Genomic DNA, 22,691 nt, shown 5'->3' on the forward strand with positions numbered 1-22,691 from the left:
AAAAAAGCAAACATGTTATACTTACCCTGCTCTATTATAGTGGATTTGCACAGAACAGCCCAGGCCCTGCTTTTCTTGGGTCCCTCTTCTGTGCTCCCGGCCCCTCCCTCCTGTTGAGTGCCCCCACAGCAAGCAGCTTGCTATGGAGGCACCTAAGCCGAGCTGAGCTCCTTGAGTCCATTCAGACATGGAGCTGCAGTTCCGTCCCGCTCCCCTATTTCTCCTGATTGGCTAACAGATTTTGATTGACAGCAGCGTGAGCCAATGACTGCTGTGTCTCAGCCAATTAGGAGGGAGAGTCCCGGATGGCCGAGACAATTGTGGACATCGCTGGACAGAAATGGGGTTCAGGTAAGCATTAGGGGGGCCGAGGGGGGCTGCTGCACAAAGGTTTTTTTATCTTAATGCAGGGAATGCATTAAGATAAAAAACCTTCTGACTTTACAACCTTATTAAGCAGATCTAGGTTTTCTCTGCCACTGAATCTTCACAGTCTGGTATGTATTATTAGGGGGAACCTCATGCCTTTTTCTCTGTGTGGGTTCCCCCATTCATAGGTGATAGCACAGAGGAGAAAACAATGTAGGATCTTAGCTGGGAGCAGATATAGTTAACAACTAGCTCATGCCACTCCTGGCAGAAAGAAGATTACAGTGCCCATTGCCACATCAAAGAACATAAATATTCTGGGATGAGGGCAAGTTTAGTGCACCAAATGCATTGCAATACATGTTATGTTGTACATACTGAATGATAATGAATGTTCTTAATAAGGGTTTGCTTTAAAGTGGTAGTAAAGGCTTTTTTTTTTAAAGTGGTTGTAAACCGCGGATGTTTAATACTGATGAAATACTCAACTTGAAACAAAGCCCTCCAGCGCTGTGCTGTTACCGCTGAGAGGGCTGACATGTTCCCCTGGTCTTTCTTCCTGGGTTTGCGTGCTCCGGCTATGTTATTGGCTGGAGCCGCAATGACGTCCTCAGTTTTGGCACAAAGCTCTGAAGGTCCAGCAAGTTATGCCAGACCTTCAGAGCGCATGCGCCAATGACTTAACTTTCTGCATTCAGGGAGAATATCTCCTAAACAGTGCATGTACCTTTAGGTATACCTACAGGTACGTGTATACCTACAGGCTTACCTGTAGGTAAAATGAGTGGCTCCTAAACGGTGCACGTTTAGGAGATAGTTCTTTTATCTACAGGTAAGCCTGTAGGTAGAAATGACCAAGCAGGATTTACTATCGCTTTAATGTACACCTAAGGGTAAACCTATAGTAGGGCTTACTTGTAGGTACAGTAAAAATCTCCTAAATGTGCACTGTTTAGGAGAAATTTACTTTAGCAGCGCTGACGCATGAACACTGCGCTCTCAAATAACACTGTGACGTCCATAAAGAGAGCCATGCTTCGGCCATGACTACTGTGCGTATGTGTGGGAGTGACATCATCGCAGCTTGTCCAATCAAACGGGTGAAGATGGAAGCCCTGTCAGCAGTGACAACGTGCCACTGGAGTGTTTTGTTTTTTAGGTAAGTCTTTAAAAAATGTGCTAGTATACGATGCATACTAGCACATTATGACATTCATTTTCAGAGAGGAGATTTCTTTTTTTTTCCGTTTTATTACCGCTTTAATACATGCATACTTGTGTAAATGGACTCCTTTCAGGGAGCTGTATTGCTTACTCAAGTTGCTTATTCAAGTTCATTACTGTGCAACCACCTGTTAGGATCAGATTCTAATTTGGCAAAAGTTCTCCAAAAAAGCAGCCCTCCAACATTCTAAACTTTGGAAGACAGATGGAATGAGATAGTGTAGATCAAGGCTGACACGCACAGTGAAGCACAAAGATATTAAAGAACAGCTTGAAAACAGCAGAAAGATGACGAGCAATAATACTGGACAGATTAAATAAGTCTTCCTTGTAAGTCAACACAAATTTATTTCAGATACAGTAATTAGGTTCCTCATTATTTTATTGGCACTGCTGTCAGTATAATATATTCCCTTATATAGATATGACCTTTAGTGTATAGCCAGCCTTCGAATGCAGCTTCATATTTGGAGGATAAAGTAATTTAAGGGTACCTTAAAGATATCAAGTTATGGGTGTATTGTGCAGAGGAAGATGCTGGTTCTTTGTAAAAATATATATATTTTTGGCAGCATTCATGATGTAAATATTTATATATAATTATAATTTGTTGATATTATAGATATACTGTATAATAGATACTATACATATAATAGGTTATGATTAGTTGCAATATAAGGTGCATTACTTTCCACTATCTTCACTTTTTTCAGATGAGTGTCTAATCTGGTGTAGTGTTCAGCTGTATTCCTTTCATTATTAATGCAAATTGTAAACTAAGATGTAGACTAGGATGAAGGTGGAGTAGGACTGATGTCAACGTAGACACCTCCGCTCTTGACCTAATCTGCTTAGAGTGGTGTATTTATGCTGAGAAGTGCCCTGCAATCATGTGACCCCAATGTCATCTTACCAGGGTTGGTGATGATGTCTTGGTCAGCAATATTATCCTTACACCAATCCCCCTGCAGTGCTTGCAAGCAGCACTAGAGGGAACCTACTGGGGTTGGATGTGGACCCAGGTGGCTGTCACTTTGATCTCCAGGGCCATCCCACAAAATGTGTCTTCTTTGACCACCCGGGATTCATGTGGGCTCATCAGCATCAGAACAGAGGGGGGTGGAGGTGTACAGACCACATGTCTAAGTGTATGTACATATGTAGCGCTCGCCAGCTCAACCTGTGCAGATCCAGTTTCACGAGGGGGCTGCCCGCACGCTTCTCCCAGTGCTCACGTGGGGGGTGAGCGACTTACCTCTCTCACTGCTGTAATGCATATTGGCCATTCAATCCATCCCGCAGGTATGTACTATTTGGGATCTGATGCATTTGCAGCTGACGGGAGTAGAAGTTTCCTTGGCATTTCATCAAACAGGTTTGATTTCGCTTTCAAGCTTTTAGTCAGTTTCCTGGGGTAACTACCTGTTAGCATGACCTCCCCATGCCTGTACCAGGCTGCTAACTGCAGCTCTCATATACATATCTTCAGGTCTTGGTAGCTACCACGATCATCCAGTGGGGAGGGGGTGCTGACTGACAGGTTCTTTGGTCAAAACTTCATGAGGTCTGTTTGTGGTATGTTTTTTCCTGCTAGCTGTAAGGGGGTCACCAAGGGCGGTACTAGGAAGGGGGGCTGGTTGGGGGGTTCAGTTCCACGTTTCCTTGCCCGTGTTCCTTTCATAGTGTGTTCAGTCACAGCATGTTCTGTTACAACGGTTCTGTCCTCAGGTCTGCTATAGCACGTTATCACTACAGTCAGCGGTTTCTGTCACAATGGTTTCCGCTTTTGCAGGCTCTGTCACAGGTTTTTTCAGTCATAGCATTTCGGTCATACAGTTTTTAAGTCTCAGCGTTTTCAAGTCTCAGCGTTTTCAAGTCATAGCATTCCTGTCGTAGCATGTTCGGCCACATGGGTGCTGTCCTAGCGTGGTCGGTCTCAGCGTGTCAAGTCATAGTATTCCTGTACAGTGTTCTGTCGGAGGAGGGTTGTCATAGCGTATCTGTTAGCGGGCATCGTCGCAGCAGGTGCTGTCACAAGGTGTTCAGTCATAGTGTTCCAGTCACCGCGTTCTGTCATAGCTGGTGCAGTCACAGCGTAGTCCAGTCGCTGCATGGTCCAGGCAGAGCGGGTCCAGCCAGTGGTCCTGTCATAGCATGTTCTGTCATAAGCAGTTCTTGTCAGCATGGTCTGCGTTCATGTCCTAGTGTTTCTGTCCGTTTTCTTTCATAACGGTCATGTCCAGCATATTCTGTCATAGCTTGAGGTGCCATACAGCCACGGCATACACTAATAGCCATTTCATCTTCGTTGTTTCATGTCATTGCACCTTTTTTTTTTTTTTTTCATTCAGTGTTCTTGGTACACCTGGGTTAGTTAGCAGTACTCACATCTCATGATCAGTCACGTCTACAGATCTATATGGGCTGAGGTTTCGTTTCTAATGATTGTTCACCACAATCTCCTCGCCCATATACCATTCATCTTCTGCTGCACGTTCAGTTCTTTACGCTTGTACGTCTACCCACCACGGTCTTAGTACATTAGCCCTGGGGGTTTTCAGTTTGCTATCTGTCTGTTTTTACTGTCGAAGCATTTCGTTCGTAGTATTCCAGTCGTTGCATTTCTGTTAGCTAGTGCTCACATCCAGGATCTGTGATGTCTACGTATCCATACGAGCTGAAGTTTCGTTTCATTGATTGTTGTCCCACAATCTTCTCACGCGTATAACTCACGTCATATGATGCACGCTCATTTCATTACACTTGTACGTCTACCCACCATGGTCTGTGGGTACACTAGCTCGGGGGGTTGTTTGGCTACCATCTGTTTTTTCTGTCATAGCATTTCGTTCATAGTATTCCTGTCGTTCCATTCCATTCGTAGCATTTCTGTTAGCTAGGGCTCACATCCAGGGTCTGTCACGCCTACGGATTCATACGGGCTGAGGTTTCGTTTTTAATTGTTTGTCGTCCACAGTCTTCTCTCCCGCATACCATACATCATTCGATGCATGTTCATTTCATTACACTTGTACGTTTACCCACCACGGTCTGTGGGTACACTAGCCCTGAGGGTTTGTTTTGCTACCTGTCTCTGTTGTTCTGTCATAGCTTTTCGTTCGTATCATTCCTGTCATTTCTGTTAGCTAGGGCTCACATCCAGGGTCTGTCACGTCTACGGACCCATATGGGCTGAGGTTTCGTCTTTAATTGATTGTTGTCCCAATCTTCTCGCCCGTATACCATACATCATACGTGCACGTTCACCATTACACCTTTACTACTACCCACCACGGTCTGTGGGTACACCAGCCCTGAGTGTTCATTTTTAATTACCTGTCTTAGCGCCGCAGGTTGCTCGGGCTCGCTCACTACATGCACTAGGTTTGTGTTATCATTAGGTTCACATTTCACGCGCTCTTGGTCTTGTCATTTCTGCACCTACATCTTCACACTTGTTTGGTACGTAGGGGTGTTGTTGTTTCGTGTGTTGGTTGTCTGTTCTCATTTCTCTAGTTTGTGTTTCCTTAGTTCAGGGCATGTAGTGCATTTCGGAAGCGGCCATTTCACATTCATCCCTCCACCGCCGCATAGGGGTTCAGCGCATGGTAGCACCCCATCATTAGGGGTGGGACAATACCAAACTCATAGCTGAATTTTATCGCTGGTGTACCTCTTTCCCGGCCTCAGCTGTGGGGGGGCAGTACTTTAGGTGGTTATTCCCTACTTGGCCTAACCTCTTCCATCCACCAGCGCAGTACATGTTTCCATGCATGATTCTTCAACCCAGATTCATGCGGTACTTATGCGCTCTATACATCCTGGCTACATAGTTAGACGGAATTGAGGGTTCTTAGCCTGCTCAGCTAGGGCGGAAGTGCCAGCTGCGACCCTGTCTCCTGCTCTTCTCAGCGCGCCGGCAGGTGCTGTTGGATTTTCTTCATGGTGGCATGTGGTACTGGGGGCAAGCCTGGTCATAGATAATTGGCCTGGCCTATTGTTCTTTATTCAGAGTTCTCCGTGGATGTCTACCAAGGGGGAAGGTTCGTAGGTTATGTCTCTGGCTTTCGCTGCATATTGCCTCTGCTTTTTGGCCTCATCTGCCAATACTAGCTAGTATCCTTCAGGTGACCAGCATTTCAGGCCCCCACAACTCCTGTCAGTCTGTACTTTTTTGCAGCTAACCCTCTTAAGCCAGGTCATGGCATATTCAGAGTTAGTCAGGGAAGCTCTGTTTGTCACGGCTACCAGTGAACAGCCAGGTTCCGTTGTGTGTCAGATTACTGTCTCCTTTGGCGCAGTTCCCATTTTAGTGTTCTAGGCAGTCCCCCTTTTACTTCACTTATATTTCCCCATAATAAGTATAAATGGTCAGCCAGGGGTTGGTGGTTTTATTACCATACCACAGTACATTGTCAGATTCAGTACATGTCCTTCTCTGCTATATTCCTCTGGTCAGCTCTTTTCTTCCTTTTCCCCATGCATCCTATCACCAATACAGTTCGTTCTCATGTCCGGGTTTCTTTCCAATCATCAGATTCTTGGGGCACTGGAGATCCTCCTGTTCGGCAAGTTACATACACAACCCCCCTTTTCATAGTCATCCAGGCATTTGCTATTTTCTGGACTGATGGTTGTTGCTGGCCTTTCATTGCACCTTCACATCACACCTACTTTGTGTCTCTTTTTGCCCTCTTTTAGGCATACTGACCAGCCAGGCCAAGGCACATGTCAGGTCTTGGTAGTTAGGACTATTGCATTTCCAAGTGAAGACTCTGACTACAATAGTTTTTTTTTTTTAAATGTAATTTATTTATTTTAGGTACTTATATAGCGCTGTCAATTTACACAGTGCTTTACATATGCATTGTACATTCACATCAGTCCCTACCCTCAAGGAGCTTACAATCTAAGGTCCCTAACTCACATTCATACATACTATGGACAATTTAGACAGGATCCAATTAGCCTACCAGCATGTCTTTGGAGTGTGGGAGGAAACCCACGCAGACACAGGGAGAACATGCAAACTCCAGGCAGGTAGTGTCGTGGTTGGGATTCGAACCAGCAACCCTTCTTGCTGCTAGGCGAAAGTGCTATCCACTACACCACTGTGCCGCCCCACACATCCATATTGGAGCTACTCAGGAGGAATAGCTATTAAAGGGATACACAGTGAGAAATTGCCATTTTGAGGATAAGGGTGGATATCAGAGAGTTGCATGTGGATAGACACTTTGGGATTGTAAAATATTGGTGTTTAAGGCATTGAGGCACACAGTGGAAATAGGGATAAAGAAAACCAGGGACATTCAATGAACTGTTTTGTGGACTAATATTATTTCTAGAGTGCTGGGTATGGAAGAATTCAGATTTTTCCTGTGAGGGTAGGCAGACTGTATCCAACAGCTGGGGATATAACATTTTCTAGGAAATTTTCTCTAGTGCACTGTAATCTCATATAAATGTATACCAACAGATTTATAACTTAAGAAAAGTTGTGTAATTTATCTTTACTGGACCTGCCACTATGATTGAATTAGGTTTTGGTAAAAAATGAATACATTCAGTTTACTACTTTTCTATACATGTGAATAAATATCTTGTAGCAGTATTAATTCAGATGTTGTTTTGATGAAGAAAAATAAGCAAGAGCCACAGCGGAATTTCCAATTTCCAGAATTAGATACTATATGAATGGAGAAGACCTATCACTTGATAACTACCAGGATAAGAATTCAAGGAGAAACTGAAAATGTGGCTGTAATTCAGTCAACGATCTCTGACGGCATCATAAAGGTTTACGAGACCATCAGAACTGTGAGACTGAACTGTACTTCCAGTCATCAATCTCTCCTTCTCTCAATAGCATTTTTTTTATGGAAGATGCAGAGCAGGTCTAGGATTTTAAGCTTGTAAAAATTTTATTGAGGAATTGTAAGAAAGAAAAGGGATTTTACAACATAAAATTGGTAAGTAGAGAAAAGAGGGACTTGTTTTATGATGCCATGTGATACCTAACCTGTCGAAATGCAGCCTGTTAAGGGCTCCGTGTCCATGGTATTTTAAACTATATTAGATGGAGATGCAAAATAAGCATGCATTTACAGCATAGATAATTTCCAATGCCTGGCATTAAGGATTTCTTTAGTTGAAAACACAAACCCAGAAACATGTTGGATTTTCTTGCTAACAGCAACACCTGTAAGAGTTCTTAGCATTATGACGCTATGAAACTCTTGTTAAAAATAATGATTAATTTAATGTTTCTTAAAGTGACAACCAGCATTATGAATTTGGCATCACTAAGGAATACAATGCAGATAAAGGTGAAATACTTGAATAAAAACACTAGAACATTTTGCCTTTCCAATCAAAAATATCAATAGATATAATGGAAAAGTCCAGAGATTGCTGCACTTACAATGTATTCATTCCACATGTAATAAATTACATACTTTTCATGTCTTTCTAAATAACAGTTTCGGGCTACAAAGCTTACACCCTTCTTCAGATGGGAGCAAAAGGTATACTGACATTTTCTCACTTCATTTCATATTGTTACATTACACACCAGTAATATTTAATCAATATAATTAATAATTATAATTATATTTTAGTTATTATAATAATAATTAATCAATACAAATTATCATAATTATTTTCATCCTAGATTACAGAGAGATGGCTCAATGAGATGTAATCACGCTCCAATCACATAGAAAAAGTTCAATTTATCCTAGTATTAAAACATACAAATCCACTAACAAATGTCCATAAAAAATAAAAATATATCTATAAAAAAATATAATAATTAAAAAGAATGCATTCAAATCATAATCTATATACAATAAACCTAATTTTAGTGATCTATAGAAATAAATGCAAGTCAAAATCCGAGTTTAAACCTCTAGATTATGAAGTATCCAATCTTTTTATCCATTGTACTTCCAATTTTTTATTTAATTCATGATTACCCCCCCCCCCGTTTGTTTAGGGGAACTGCATCAATGACCATATATTTCACTTGCGATACAGTATGTCCCATCTCAACATAATAGCCACATGGACAGGACATTTTATAACATATATCACATAAGAAGACTGGCATGTTTGATGTCCTTTTATTTCAATTTTATTGGATCTATGTGGATGTATCAAAAACTTTCCCTTTGACATCGAATTACATTGTATACAACTTAAGCATGGATAAGATCCATGGTTTTGAGGTCCAAAAAAGCTTAAATTTTGATTTTTTTTGTCGAGATTGGTTAGATCTGACCAGTCTGCTGTGTATGGTTCTGCCTTTCCGACACAATGAAAACAGAGGATAATGAAATTCAGGTATTTGTGGAAAATTTTCTTTTAATATATGCCAGTGTTTTTTAATAATTGTATTTATTCAAAATGAATGTGGATGGAATTGGGACACAAATGATAATCTTTTAATCATGCTAGTGGTTCTCTTTTGATTGGCCATATTTCTCCTTTCCTCCCTAATAGTCTCTATGGGATACCCTCTCTGAGCAAGTTTATTTTTCATTTCATCTAAACGTTTATCTCATTCTTCACTATTAGTAACAATTCTATTTACCTTAATTATCTGAATCTGGGAATTGATTTGATTACCCCAGGTGGTTGGAAACGATTGAAATGCAAAAGTTGATTACGATCAATTGGTTTTGTGTATAAATCACTACTGAGTCTCCCATTTACCATACTAATACATGTATCCAAGAAGGGAATTTTTTCTTGACTATAAATCATATTAAACTCCAGACCAGGTATCAAATAATTAATATACAGTAGGTATTAAATAATCATAAAGTGTTGACGTCGCCCTCCAATATAGCATACACATCGTCCAAAAATCTGAACCAACATTTACAATTTTCGTTGAATAAAATGTTGTTAAAAATCAAATATTATTCAACCATATTAACAAAGGTGTTTGCATATGGGGGTGCAACATTAGAACCCATCGTCGCGCCCCTAATTTGTAGATAGTATGTTTATTTGAATAGGAAATCGTTTTCCTCTAATACAATTTTCAATAATTGCATCAAAAAAGCAATTTGTGTTGTATTGTATAACCGTGATGCAATTACGAGGCGGCTGCAGGCTGATATACCTTATTCATGTAGTATTATGGTGTATAATCTTGAAATATCCCAAGTGACCAGTATTGAGTCTGCAGAAACATCTAAATCCCTGATTTTCAATAAAAAATCATATGAATCACGTATATACAATTTAATTTGTCTAGTAAGAGGTGAAAGACATTTGTCCAAATATCTAGCCAATGGGGCTGTAACAGACTCAGCACCAGACACTATGGGGTGACCCGGAGGATCATTTAGATTTTTATGAATCTTGAATCTTGGGTAATATGTATATGATAGGTGTAATGGGAAAATCTGCAAATAAATATGACTGTGTATCGCTGTCAATGATTTTATCATCCAGTGCCCATTTAACCAATTTTTTAATTCTATCTTTTATGTGAAATATTGGATGCTCATGTAAATGAATGTACGTTTGTTGATCAGTTAATTGTCTCATTACTTCTTTCTCATATTTCACAGTATCCATAATGACAATGGATCCACCCATGTCGGTAGGCTTGATAGTTATATCACGCCTAGCCGACAGGGAGGCCAGTGCCAGTTTTTCTTCATGATTAAAATTATATTGAGAATGATCTATTATCAATCGATATTCTAAGAAAGCTTTGATGACCTGCTCAGGCTTCTTTATATATAATTCTACTGCTGCTGCCGAAGTATGTGCTGCAATCTGGCTTTTATTTCTCAAACCCAATTTTTTTATAGATAATATAGTGACAGATGAACTGTCAAAATTTGGTTGCAAGGAAAAAAAGGCTTTCAATCTGATCTGTCGATACAATCTATACATATCCTGCTTCAATACAAAATTGTTCATAAATTCTTTGGGACAAAATCCCAAACCCTTATTTAACAGGCATAATTCAACATCAGTCAATAGAGTGGAAGAAATGTTGTGTAGCACATTATCATTTATGATTTGGTCTTGTTCATCCTTCTTGTTGTCAGTCTTCCACCCGATATGCCTCCTGTGCGTCTTGCCTCCCCACCTCCTCCGGGGGGATTTGTAGTAGTTACCTTGGAAAAATTGGGGTTAAGTCCATTAACCGATGAATCAGTTGAAGCCATTGAGGGTGTAGATGTAGAAAGTTGTTTTTGTCTATGTCCCTGAGCATGAGATTTGAAATGATAATAATTAGGATTAGTCCAGATATAGACTCTCTCTTGTGCGTAATCATCCCGATCCCTTTCCAATTTGGTTCTCTTCCTCGTTTCCACATTTTTCCGAAGGTATCCAATTTATCCATGCATTTTTTTTGTTTTTACAAATTCACCGTGACCCATAGCAATGTCCAATTGTGCTTCAATATCCAGTATCTGTTTAGTCAGTGATATTCTTTCTTTTTGTAAAAACTGTACAGTTATGTCAAAAGAACATTTGTTAATTATTTGAGCAAATCTTGTTTTAAATTCAACATCCTGTGAAAACAGGGTAGGCACCAACCGCACATGCAAGCCCCTTGGGATGAATTTCAACTTATGAATTTCAACAAATATTCAGCCAGAATGACCTCATGCAGTTCCATAGTTATGGATCTTTGTAATAGTCTTTCAAGCTTACGTGTCAGTTGCGCAGATGTCTGTGTCAGGAAATCTCGTGAACTGATGGTGTCTGTATAAATTCGGGAAACATCCTCCTCCGTGTAAGAGAATGATCCACTTGTAGCCATCTTCCTGGGGATTCCTGGTAAAATTACCAGTGCACATTCACATGGGTATATACAACTTCACAGGTGTGGTAGACAGCACACACTATTTCTAGGAAGCACTAGGCCGTATACCATGTGCTGTCTACCACACCTGTAAAATAGATATAATGGTGTACTGTGGAAAAGTGGCCTCATAAGCTGGTATTGTCCCCTTTAGCAGAAATTACTTCTTGTAAGTGCCCAGCAATGCCTGATATCAGTGACTATTTTGAGCACTGCTCAAAAATGTTTGTGGCTTTGCTTGTATGAGCTGCCCATATCAAATACCTCTACAACATTTCAATGAGGTTGAAAACAAGGTTTCGGCTAGACCAGTATGCAGCCCTTCATCTCTTTTTGGTGAGCAAAATATTGGTGGATTTACTTTGCATGATTATTGGGTTGAAAGAACCATGTCCAACTCAGCTTCAGCTTTTTTATTTTCAGAATTCATATTACTGCAAGCTTCCCAAGCCCTGAAGAAGCAAAACAACCCCAGGTCACAACATTTCCACCACAATGCTTTACATTAGGAACTAGTTTCTTCTCATGAAATGCTGTCTTCAGTTTGCCCTATGTAGGTCTACTTTTCCAAACAATTTTATCTTTGATAAAAGTGGTATTGTTCAAATTTTTTATGTATTTATTGACAGCAGAGGGTTTTACCAACAGATCCCAAGCTGAGATTTTGGGGAGACCATTCTTAGTCAGTTAGCTCGTAAGCTAAATTTACTGGTCCAGTCCTAGACAAAGTTTCTATCATTTTAAATCTGTACTACTTTTAGATTACTATTCTTACAGTGGACTGATTGTTTTCAAATAGTTTGATGATCTTTTTAAATCACTCTCATAGGTATCCATAAACTTCTTTTTGAGGGCTTTAAAGAGTTTTCTTTAGTCTTGGCATGATGACAGCACTCCTCAAAAGCAAACGACCAAGAGATATGAGCTCAGAGACTCAGAGATCTGAGTTTTAAGTAAGACAGGTTCCACCTGCATACTTCTTTAGGGTCCTTTTACACAGGTGCTCTCTACTTGATTCAGTAGGAGATCCACGAGCAGATCCCCTGCTGAAGTAGAGAAAAACAGGATGGTAATCACTTTTGTGACACTTGTTCCTGTTCAGATTTTGAGCACATTTTGACAACGGACTGTAGTGGACCTCTGTTGGATCTATGGGCTACTGGATGTAAAATTACTTTTTTTGTTTACATCAGGCTACCCCTGGTCCATCACATTTAGATCTAGGAAAACAGAAAAGATTGGTGTCTTCTTCTATGGACCTGGATGGATTCGTAGGTAGGCCCTAAAGTCTGTTTACATCCATCTGTCTATAGACCGACATGAAACTGAAAAACCGACAGGTGGACCTGATCAGAAGGCCCTTGTGAAAGTGGCCTAGGGAGATTCTAATCATTCTGAAACATCTTCTTCTAGTTTCATCAATTTGAAATGTTGGTGAATGTAAAGCCCCGTACACACAATCGGATTTTCCGACGGGAAACGTTGGATGTCAGGCTGTTGGCGGAAAATCTGACAGTGTGTATGCTCTATCGGACAATTTTGTCGGACTTTCCGCCAACAAATGGCTAGCAGGTCTTCACATTTTCCACCAACAAATCTGTGTTTTCGGATTTTCTGATCGTGTGTACACAAGTCCGTCGGACAAAAGTCCAAAGTACAGACACGCATGCTCGGAAGCAAAAGAGGTTGGTCTTGTAAACTAGCGTTTGTAATGGAGAATTAACATTTGTGATGTGGCAAATTATTAAATCTCCAAATGCAGCACACAATTCTCTTCTTCTTTAATGGGATAATAATGATTTGCTTTGCTGGTGATACTGATGGAGTTATTGCAAGCAAATTTTCAAAGGCTTTTTTTTTTCTAGTGATATCAAGAATAATATTATTATGTTTTTTTTTTTTTATTATTATTTGTGCAAGTTACTAAAACACCATTAGCCTGTAGTTTTTAAGATCAAAGATACAACTACGTTGGTGTCCCTTGTCAATTTTACATTGTATTTTTTAAAATGTAACTGCCTACTCCCAAACTGTCATTTGAAGTAAAACACATAGCCAATTATTCTCCACAATTTTTTTTATTGTGCATTAAAAAAAAAAAAAAAAATTAGACCTGCTATCTGCCAATAGAACTTAAGCAAAAGTGCATTCTATGAACCCAAAAATTCAAAAAATATACCAAATCAAATCATTATTCAACCAAAAAAATAACATCAAAGCAATAACTCCAAGGCCAATAATAAATAACATGTTATCTCCTCTGATTCCGCAACATGTCTGGTTGACGAACGGCCATTCAGAAACAAACTGAAAAGCACGAAATGAAAAGCGCAAACTGAAAAGCGCTAAATGAAAAACGCGAAAAGAAAAGCGTGAATCAACACTCACCAAACTTCTACTAACACGAAATTAACAGAAGGAGCCCAAAGGGTGGCGCTAAAGAGCTGAAAAAACACAGAGTACGTCTAGTACATCCATACGTTCGTAATTGTTGGCCAACATTTGTGTGATCGTGTGTATGCAAGACAAGTTTGAGCCAACGCCCTTCGGACAAAGTTCCACGGATTTGTTGGCCAACAATCCGATCGTGTGTACGAGGCATAAGAGCGTACTTAACATTTTCTATATGACGAGGCTGCATTTTTGGTAACTTAGATTATGAGAATGAATACACCATGTCATTTAACCTTTATGTGTAGGCACTGTTTGAATGAAGAGCTAATGTTTGCTTGTTCAAATATACTATTTATATAATTAAACATTCAACAATTTTCATGTGGTGTACGTACCTTCACATGACTATATATTCCATAGCAAAACACACTTGTTAGTATTTTTTGCATGTACAATGGTGTGTAGGAAATAAGTAGATAATACATTTTGGTTGTCCTTGCATGATCTATACACCAGCACAGATTCCCCTGTAAATCAGGTCCATTGCAGTTGCTATGGTTAGTTTATGCAACTATACTCATAACAAAAAGGAAATAAGTATTTATCCTACCTCAAAGGGCAATTCTGTGAGGTGTAAATTCCCAGATACATCCAGTCTCTCAAGGTTTTCACAATCTCCAAGTTCTGGAGGAACCTCTTTAAGATAATTAAAAGCAACATTGAGTTCTCTCAAATGTCTCAGACAACCTGTTAAAAAAAAAAAAATATGCACATAATTAATATACTTTAAATTTGTAGAAATATTTACCTTAGGGAGTAGAAATATTTAAGTTAAATCCACTATTACTACTTTAATAGATTTTTAAAATATTAATTTGCTTTATATTTTAAATAATTATGAGCACTATGCATATTTATTTTTGTGCACTGCAGAAAAAATTCAGTGTTTGCGTTTTAACATATAATATTTTTTTGATAAAGGAAAGGGACATTGGGGGTTATTTACGAAAGGCAAATCCACTTTGCACTACAAGTGCAAACTACAAGTGCAACATGCACTTGAAATTGCACTGAAAGTGCACTTGGATGTGCAGTCGCTGTAAATCTAAGGGATAGATCTGAAATGAGGGGAAGCTCTGCTGATTTTATCATTCAATCATGTGCAAGCTAAAATGCTGTTTTTTATTTCCCTTGCATGTCCCCCTCAGATCTACAGCGACTGCATTTCCAGGTGCACTTTCAGGGCAATTTCAAGTGCACTTTGCACTTGTAGTTTGCACTTGTAGTGCAAAGTGGATTTGCCTTTAGTAAATAACCCCCTAGTGTCAGTGAATACAAAAGCACACTAGATTTACATATTATAGAAGCAAGTGCAAAGGAGTATTCCAAATGTCCAGAATCCTCTCTGAATATTGTGAAGATCTGCAAAACTGCTATTTTGCTGGATACTGACTTGCAACCTTTTTCTGCATAGTATACATATGTAATACATTTTTTATTTATTGTATTTAGTTTTTCTAAAGAATGAATTCACACACACGTTTGGAAACAGAACCTTTTATCATTTTCCTTTCTTCTTTTGTACCCTGAGGACTATACTGTTCCTTAACTGACTGCAAGTTCAAATTTACTGCCTGATGGATGGTAAAGATATCTGCCAACGTCTTCAAACACAATAGTTACGTAAAAGAAAAAAAAAAAAAAAACAGTAATTCCTTTAGATGTGTATGCTTCTAGATTGCAGCTTCTTGCACAGTATCCCAACAATACTATGATAAAACACAGCATGTCACTATTGTAATACATTAAAATACGTTTAACCATACCTCTTTAAAACAAAATTGACCATTTAGGCTATATATATTGAGCACATGAAACAAAACTGAATTTTACATCCAAACAGCAGGAATTTTATTATCAAGACAACTAGCATAAACAAAAGAAAATAAAAAAAAAAAAAAAAAGGATAAGCATAACAACTAACAATGCAGCATTCTGGAAAATGTAAAAGGTATACTTATAATGATTAATACATAAGTCTCATTTTTGTTCTGTGAAAGTGTAATTTTCTGCTCAGTAAGAGAACAGTTTTTGGATTCTCTCCTTATATTCACCCTTAATTTACTCACTAAATAGCAGTTATTTTTCTTTGTAAAATATTTCCTCTGGATTAAAAAACCAAGTGAAATGTACTCTATCCTTTGTGTTGTAGTTAGTGTGCTGCAGTTTCCCACAGTGCTAAAGAATGTTTGAACAGCATGCAAGTTCCATCAGTGCGGCATGAGTGCAGTCTAACCAAGATCACAGAAACCTGTTCAATCATATCTGCTATTAAGTGCTTGGACCAGTGAAACAGCAGGATAATGTGCTTCCTCTCACAGTGCAGAGATAAATGGGTCCAACTCAGTTGATATCCAGTATACCAAAATATTGGCTTTAACAGTAAGAAATACATAATGGCACATTTTATAAATAAATAAATAGGAAAGAATACCTCTGCTCTACCAGGACCACAATAAACAACGGAACACTAGCTGCAGCAGACACTGAACTGCTCAAACCGCACCAACAATAAGTAAATAAAAATCAACATAGGGTACCATAAATAAAGTGCTACATTAGTTAAAGTGCTATATAAAGTGACATCGCATGTGCAAAATTGCATAAAACGCATATATATTGACAACGTATGTGCAAATTTGCATAGAAACGCATAAAATTGCTAAATAATCACATAACCTTCAAGTTGCAAAAAACGCATATAAAGTGACATCGCATGTGCAAAATTGCATGGAATGAAAAGGTGCTAATGCTGACAAAATATGAGGTAAAGTCAAACAGTGCACATGAATAGAGAAAAAATAAAATAAAAATGCATAAAATCGCTACATAATGGCATAACCTTCAAATTCCAAGGTGCACATGAATAGAAAAAAAATTAAAATAAAATGAAAATAAGATGCGGTGAAGTGCTGTGCTCCAAGTGACAGTCAGTGAAAATATAGTCTTTCAGTGCATGGGTGATGTGAATCCTCTTCAGTGTATAAACACCTCAGGTGTGCAGTGGCTACCTCACCTTACCGGTGTAAGGTAACAGCGTGTTGTAACAAATGGTGGTGGTCACTAAATCCTCCAATGGCTCGCATCCGATGTTCTTCTTGTGTAGTAGTGGCCAGGGGAAGCGTCAATGGACTAGATATCCTAATATGCCTTGGTAGCCTGATGAATAGTCTTCATATACAATGATAGGTTATCTCTATATACCTCAGTGACAGTGGACAGCCTCCCAGGTCCATGAACATAGAGTAAAAAGGAGAGGGGGGACCCAAATCGTGAAGTATGTAATCACAGATATTTATTTGAGTTTGCAGGTATAAATGTACTCACATGAAACAAGTAAAAAATGAGATAACAACGAGCAGAGAGCTCGTGGCCTGACCTCACTTCCGGTGCCCGTGTAAGCCAATCCAACATGAATCACGTGACTGTCACAAATAACATTGCAAGATAAAGAGTCTTTAAAAAAATATATACTAAAACTGGAGAGCGCAAAATCTGGTCTCTGCATAGAACTCAATCAGCTTCCAGTTTTTTTTTTGTCAAACCTTAATTGAACAAGCTGAAGTTAGAAGCTGATTGACTACCATGCACAGCTGCACCAGATTTTGCACTCTCTAATTTTTGTAAATCCACCCCACAGTCCAATGAGATCTAAAAATTTGTGATTTGGTTGACAGTGAAGATCCTTATTCCAATCTTAAAGCTTTATGAAATGAGCCTCATGGCTTTTTCACATGGATAATGTATTACGTCATATAGGCATCACCTTTTCAATGTTTGTCACTGTATGTTTGACAGCTTTTGTCTATGATGAATGGTGTCCACTGACATTGGCTGCAGCAGTTAGCAAGAAGTTACATAGTTACATAGTAGGTGAGCTTGAAAAAAGACACAAGTCCATCAAGCCCAACCTATGTGTGCGAATATATGTCAGTATTACATTGTATAACCCTGTATGTTGTGGTCGTTCAGGTACTTATCTAATTGTTTTTTGAAACTATCGATGCCCCCCGCTGAAACCACCGCCTGCGGAAGGGAATTCCACACCCTTGCCACTCTTACAGTAAAGAACCCTCTACATAGTTTAAGGTTAAACCTCTTTTCTTCTAATTTTAGTGAGTGGCCATGTGTATTATTAAACCCCCTTCCGCGAAAAAGTTTCATCCCTATTGTGGGGTCACCAGTATGGTATTTGTAAATTGAAATCATATCCCCTCTCAAGCGTCTCTTCTCCAGAGAGAATAAGTTCAGTGATCACAACCTTTCTTCATAACTAATATCCTCCATTCCCTTTATTAGTTTTGTTGCCCTTCTTTGTGCTCACTCCATTTCCAGTACATCCTTCTCGAGGACTAGTGCCCAGAACTGGACAGCATACTCCAGATGAGGCCGAAGTCTTGTAGAGTGGGAGAATTATCACTTTATCCCTGGAGTTAATCCCCTTTTTAATGCATGCCAATATTCTGTTTGCTTTGTTAGAAGCAGCTTGGCATTGCATGCCATTGCTGAGCCTATCATCTACAGGTCTTTTTCCATACTTAATTTCCCCCAGAGGTTCACCCCCTAGTGAGTAGATTGCATTCATATTTTTGTCACCCAAATGCATTATTTTACATTTTTCTACATTAAACCTCATTTGCCATGTAGTTGCCCACCCCATTAATTTGCTCAGATCTTCTTGTAAGGATTATGAATCCAGGAGGATGGAGAACATTGACATAGTGTCTCTCGATCTGGCTAGTGACAACAAAGTGGATTAGAGGAAGAGGTTATGATCATGCATATAATAATTAGAAAAACAGTAAAAAAATAAAATAAACTTATTTCAAGTTGAGCTCAAACCATGCCTGTTTTAGTTTTTTTAGCCTATTTTACCCATGTCACTATTTTCAGCTTCACCTACACTGTACATTGTAATAATTTAATATCAATGCTAATAGGTATTTAAAGAGAAGCTTTTGGGATTCAAACTAGCCACTTTAGTTTGATTAACCACCTGAGACCAGGGTTCTGCATTTACTTCCACTTTTTTCAGCATCATTTAAAGAAAAGGCTGGCAACTGAGGCTAATACGGGTCCATGTTGGAGTTATTACCTGAATTGGTGGCTGTCAGTGACAGTCCAGCACTAAAAACAATTATTTCCTGGGCTTGCTATGGAGCAATCAATAAGTAGGTTCAACTCACAATGGTTTTAATGAAGAAGTGTCATGACATTATGGGATATCACTGGACCTGGATCAGTTTCCCTGCTAATCTGGCGGCCATCAGAAAATCTTTGATGATGCCTGTAGACTGTTCTAATAAATCAATACTTACTTATGATTGTAAACTCATTTTAGCTTGCTACATTGTCAAGTTGTACTCTTTTACTTTTGAAAATATGAAATATTGCTTATATGTATTTACCTATTTCCAGGTAGAGCTCTAGGCTATTTTCATATGTTACCAAGCTAAACTGCTAACTGCTTTACTGAAAAGGGTGTTGTTTAAAAATCTTAACTCAAACTCTTCAGGCAAATTTGTAGTTGCACTTGATAGTATAAAAATGTTTAAATTGCACTGATACCGAAGTCACAGCAGTGTGACATTAAGCTGCTACTTGAGTGCGCACACCCTACAGAAAGTGCATACAAAGAGTCCACAGGATGCACCCTTTACAGTAAGAGAAAAAGATGAGGAAAATAAGTGGGAAACTATTTATTTTAACCAAAGATGTTATGTAATCTTGTTACAATAAACCTTTATTTAAACTACTACGCTATCACTGGATTTCTGTTGGCAACCTGGTGAGCTCAATCTTTTCCAGCGGGTCCAGAGTGGAAGTGCATACACCTGGGGAAAATCTGTGCCTGAGAAATATGCTGTGCTTGTTGTACCTGTTACAGCTTATGGTTTGGTGAGTGTGCATTTGATTTAAGTTGGTGGCACTGGGTGTTTTCATTACATTACAATGATCTGCATTCATTGCACATTCACGCTTGGCACATTGAACACTATTTACTTATTTGTTTTTTGTTTTTTTTATTATTATTTGTTTTTTTTTATTACATTCACTAGCACTGCATCATTTCACAATATTGTAAGTCTTTAGGTTTGGGTATATCAAACTTTGTTTGCCAGAAGCAACATGTGTTACACAGCGCAGATTCATTAAATTTTTTTCATTTTCTTAGGGATGCAAGATCCATAGACAATTGGGTAATACTACTGCCTACATATGATTTGGACACTGGCAAACAAAAAACAATGACCAGCCAGTTGTAAACCCTCCTACTCCCAGCATGCCTCAATTTGTTTGCTAGTATAACCTGTACTATAGATGATAACTGCTGCGGAACTGCTTCTTTTGTTGCTGCTGTGTTGTCCTTCTGCAGCGTGGACAGGGTTATACTGAATATTCATTGATGCAGAAGTGCAGCAGCCATCATTAGGGAGACCACTCTGTAATGCTCATTTGTGGAGTGTCTCCAGTTCAGGGGACAGCCATCTTGGCTAGGTCTGGATCGAGCCTGGAGGATTGTGATTTTTTTCATCAATTATGGGCCAGTGTGACAAAACAGGGACTGTAGTGGCAAGTTGGGACTGTCTTTGTGTACTGTTGAAAGATAGGTACAGTTTGGTTTGGTTGGTTGGTGTTAGATGGAATACTGTAGGTGTTCAACTATGTCTTCCATAGTTACATACAAAGTCATGTAGTTGGTCTGGTTGAAAAAAGACACAAGTCCACCTGGTTCAACCAATAAATCTCTAAGTAATGTTGTTATCTTATTGATTGTTTGTAAACATACACTTGCTAATTCCCTCTTATTTTAGGCCATGCTTGGCCTAATGCCCTGTACATATGATCAGAATTTCCATCAGAAAAACCTTGGATGGTTTTTCCGACGGAATTCCACTCAAGATTGCCTTGCATACACATGGTCATACAAAAGTTCTCTGAACTTTTGACTGTCAAAAACACGGTGACGTACAACACTATGACGAGCCGAGAAAATGAAGTTCAATGCTTCCAAGCATGCGTCGAATTGTTTCCGAGCATGCGTAGGAATTTGTATGGGGTAAATCCGCGCAGTGGCTAAAATGTTCCTGAAATATAGAGCTGCTGCCTCTACAAATACAATTCCACCTAGGTGGAGTGTATTAGAAAGTGTGTGCAAAGCAGGAGTAGATATGGCGCTGCCCTTATGGAGTAAAAACGTGGTGAACAATTACTATGTTTGGTGCATGGTGTATTTAATTTCTGTGAATCTTAAATGATGTATGTAAATAATAAACATTGACGAAAACCATAAATAAAAAGTAAATAAAATTAAAATTCCTGTGTGTGCCAGAAATAAATAAATAATGGTTTATTTAACGACGTGAATGATTTAGGTCACAATCTGTGGTTGATGCAAGGTTGTTAATTCTTATTTCTACTTCATTGTAATATGGGGGAAGTTTCAGAATAAAGTGCCACAATCTTATATTTCATTATCTATATGCAAAATGACAACGTGCAAATAGTGCAAAAAAAGGTGCTAGTATTACAACAAAGTGACTTGTGCTAGATTATGCAAAAAAGTGACTTGTGTGCTTAAAACCAGTGTTATTGGATAAGAAAAGTTCCATTGATTGCAAAAAAAGTCTTTGGAGTGGTTCTGAGGGGATCCCCTCTCTAGGAAACAAATTGATATGGGAAACTTCTTGTCCAGGTGCTGGCTTGGTAATTGTGCCTCAACAGCATGCTCTTATTCTGCTTGCACTCACCGGATTCCCTTCCCCCTGCAGGGGTGTAGGCAGTCACAGTATTTGCCACTGTGTAGCACTCCTGGATGTCCCCGGTCTGTGCTTTTATATGTTGTTTTACCGTTCTGCCAGATGACATGTCAGAGATCTTCTGTTCCCAGTGATCGGGAACAGCGATCTCTGTCATGTCCCTGGTAGCCCATCTGTCTACAGTTAGAACACACCCAGGGAACACACTTAACTCCTTGAACGCCCCCTAGTGTTAACCCCTTCTTTCCAGTGTCATTTTTACATTGATCAGTGCATTTTTATAGCACTGATCAATGTAATAATGTCTCTGGTCCCCAAAAAGTGTCATTTGAGGTCAGATGTGTCCATCGCAATGTCGAAGTCCTGCTAAAAATCGCAGATAACTGCCATTACCAGAAAAAACAGTAAAAAAAATAAAAGTCCCTAAATCTATCCCATAGTTTGTAGATGCGATAACTTTTGCGCAAACAAATCAATAAACACCTATTGCGGGTTTTTTTTTACCAAAAATATGTAGAAGAATATATATCGACCTAAACTGATAAATACATTTTTTTTTTTTTTTGGATATATATATTATATATTAGCAGAAAGTAAAGAAAATTGTTTTATTTTCAAAATTGTCAGTCTTTTTTTATATATAGCGCAAAAATAAAAAACGCAGAGGTGATCAAATACCACCAAAAGAAAGTTCTATTTGTGGGAAAAAAGGACATTAATTTTATTTGGGTACAGCGTCGCACAATCGTGCAATTGTTAGTTAAAGTGATGCAGTGGCAAAAAATGGCCTGTCATTAAGGGGGGCAAATCCTTTCGGGGCTGAAGTAGTTAAAATGTTGTGACAATATTGTCACCCATCAGACTTCCCTACCCCTGAAAAGCAGCATACATCAACGTTTTAAGGCATACAAAGACAAAAGCAAACAAAAATGTACCATTAATGTTTTAACTTTGCAATGTGCACATAGTCCATATCAACATGAACATGGATAAGCATGACAAAACACAGAATTCACTACAGGCAAAAAAGAAATCAGTTGTTAATT

The 22,691-nt window shown here is 38.9% G+C and overlaps 1 protein-coding gene across 1 annotated transcript in view; it reads right to left on the minus strand.

The window, feature by feature from the left end:
* The window catches only part of LRRC2 (leucine rich repeat containing 2), a 462,509-nt gene that overhangs the window by 127,275 nt on the left and 312,543 nt on the right, over positions 1–22,691 (minus strand). The window contains exon 5 of the mRNA XM_073632967.1: positions 14,436–14,572. Within this exon, the coding sequence (XP_073489068.1) occupies positions 14,436–14,572 (137 nt within the window). The remainder of the gene's footprint in view (positions 1–14,435; positions 14,573–22,691) is intronic.

The sequence above is a fragment of the Aquarana catesbeiana genome, linkage group LG01, assembly GCF_042186555.1.
Source record: "Aquarana catesbeiana isolate 2022-GZ linkage group LG01, ASM4218655v1, whole genome shotgun sequence".
NCBI lineage: Eukaryota > Metazoa > Chordata > Amphibia > Anura > Ranidae > Aquarana > Aquarana catesbeiana.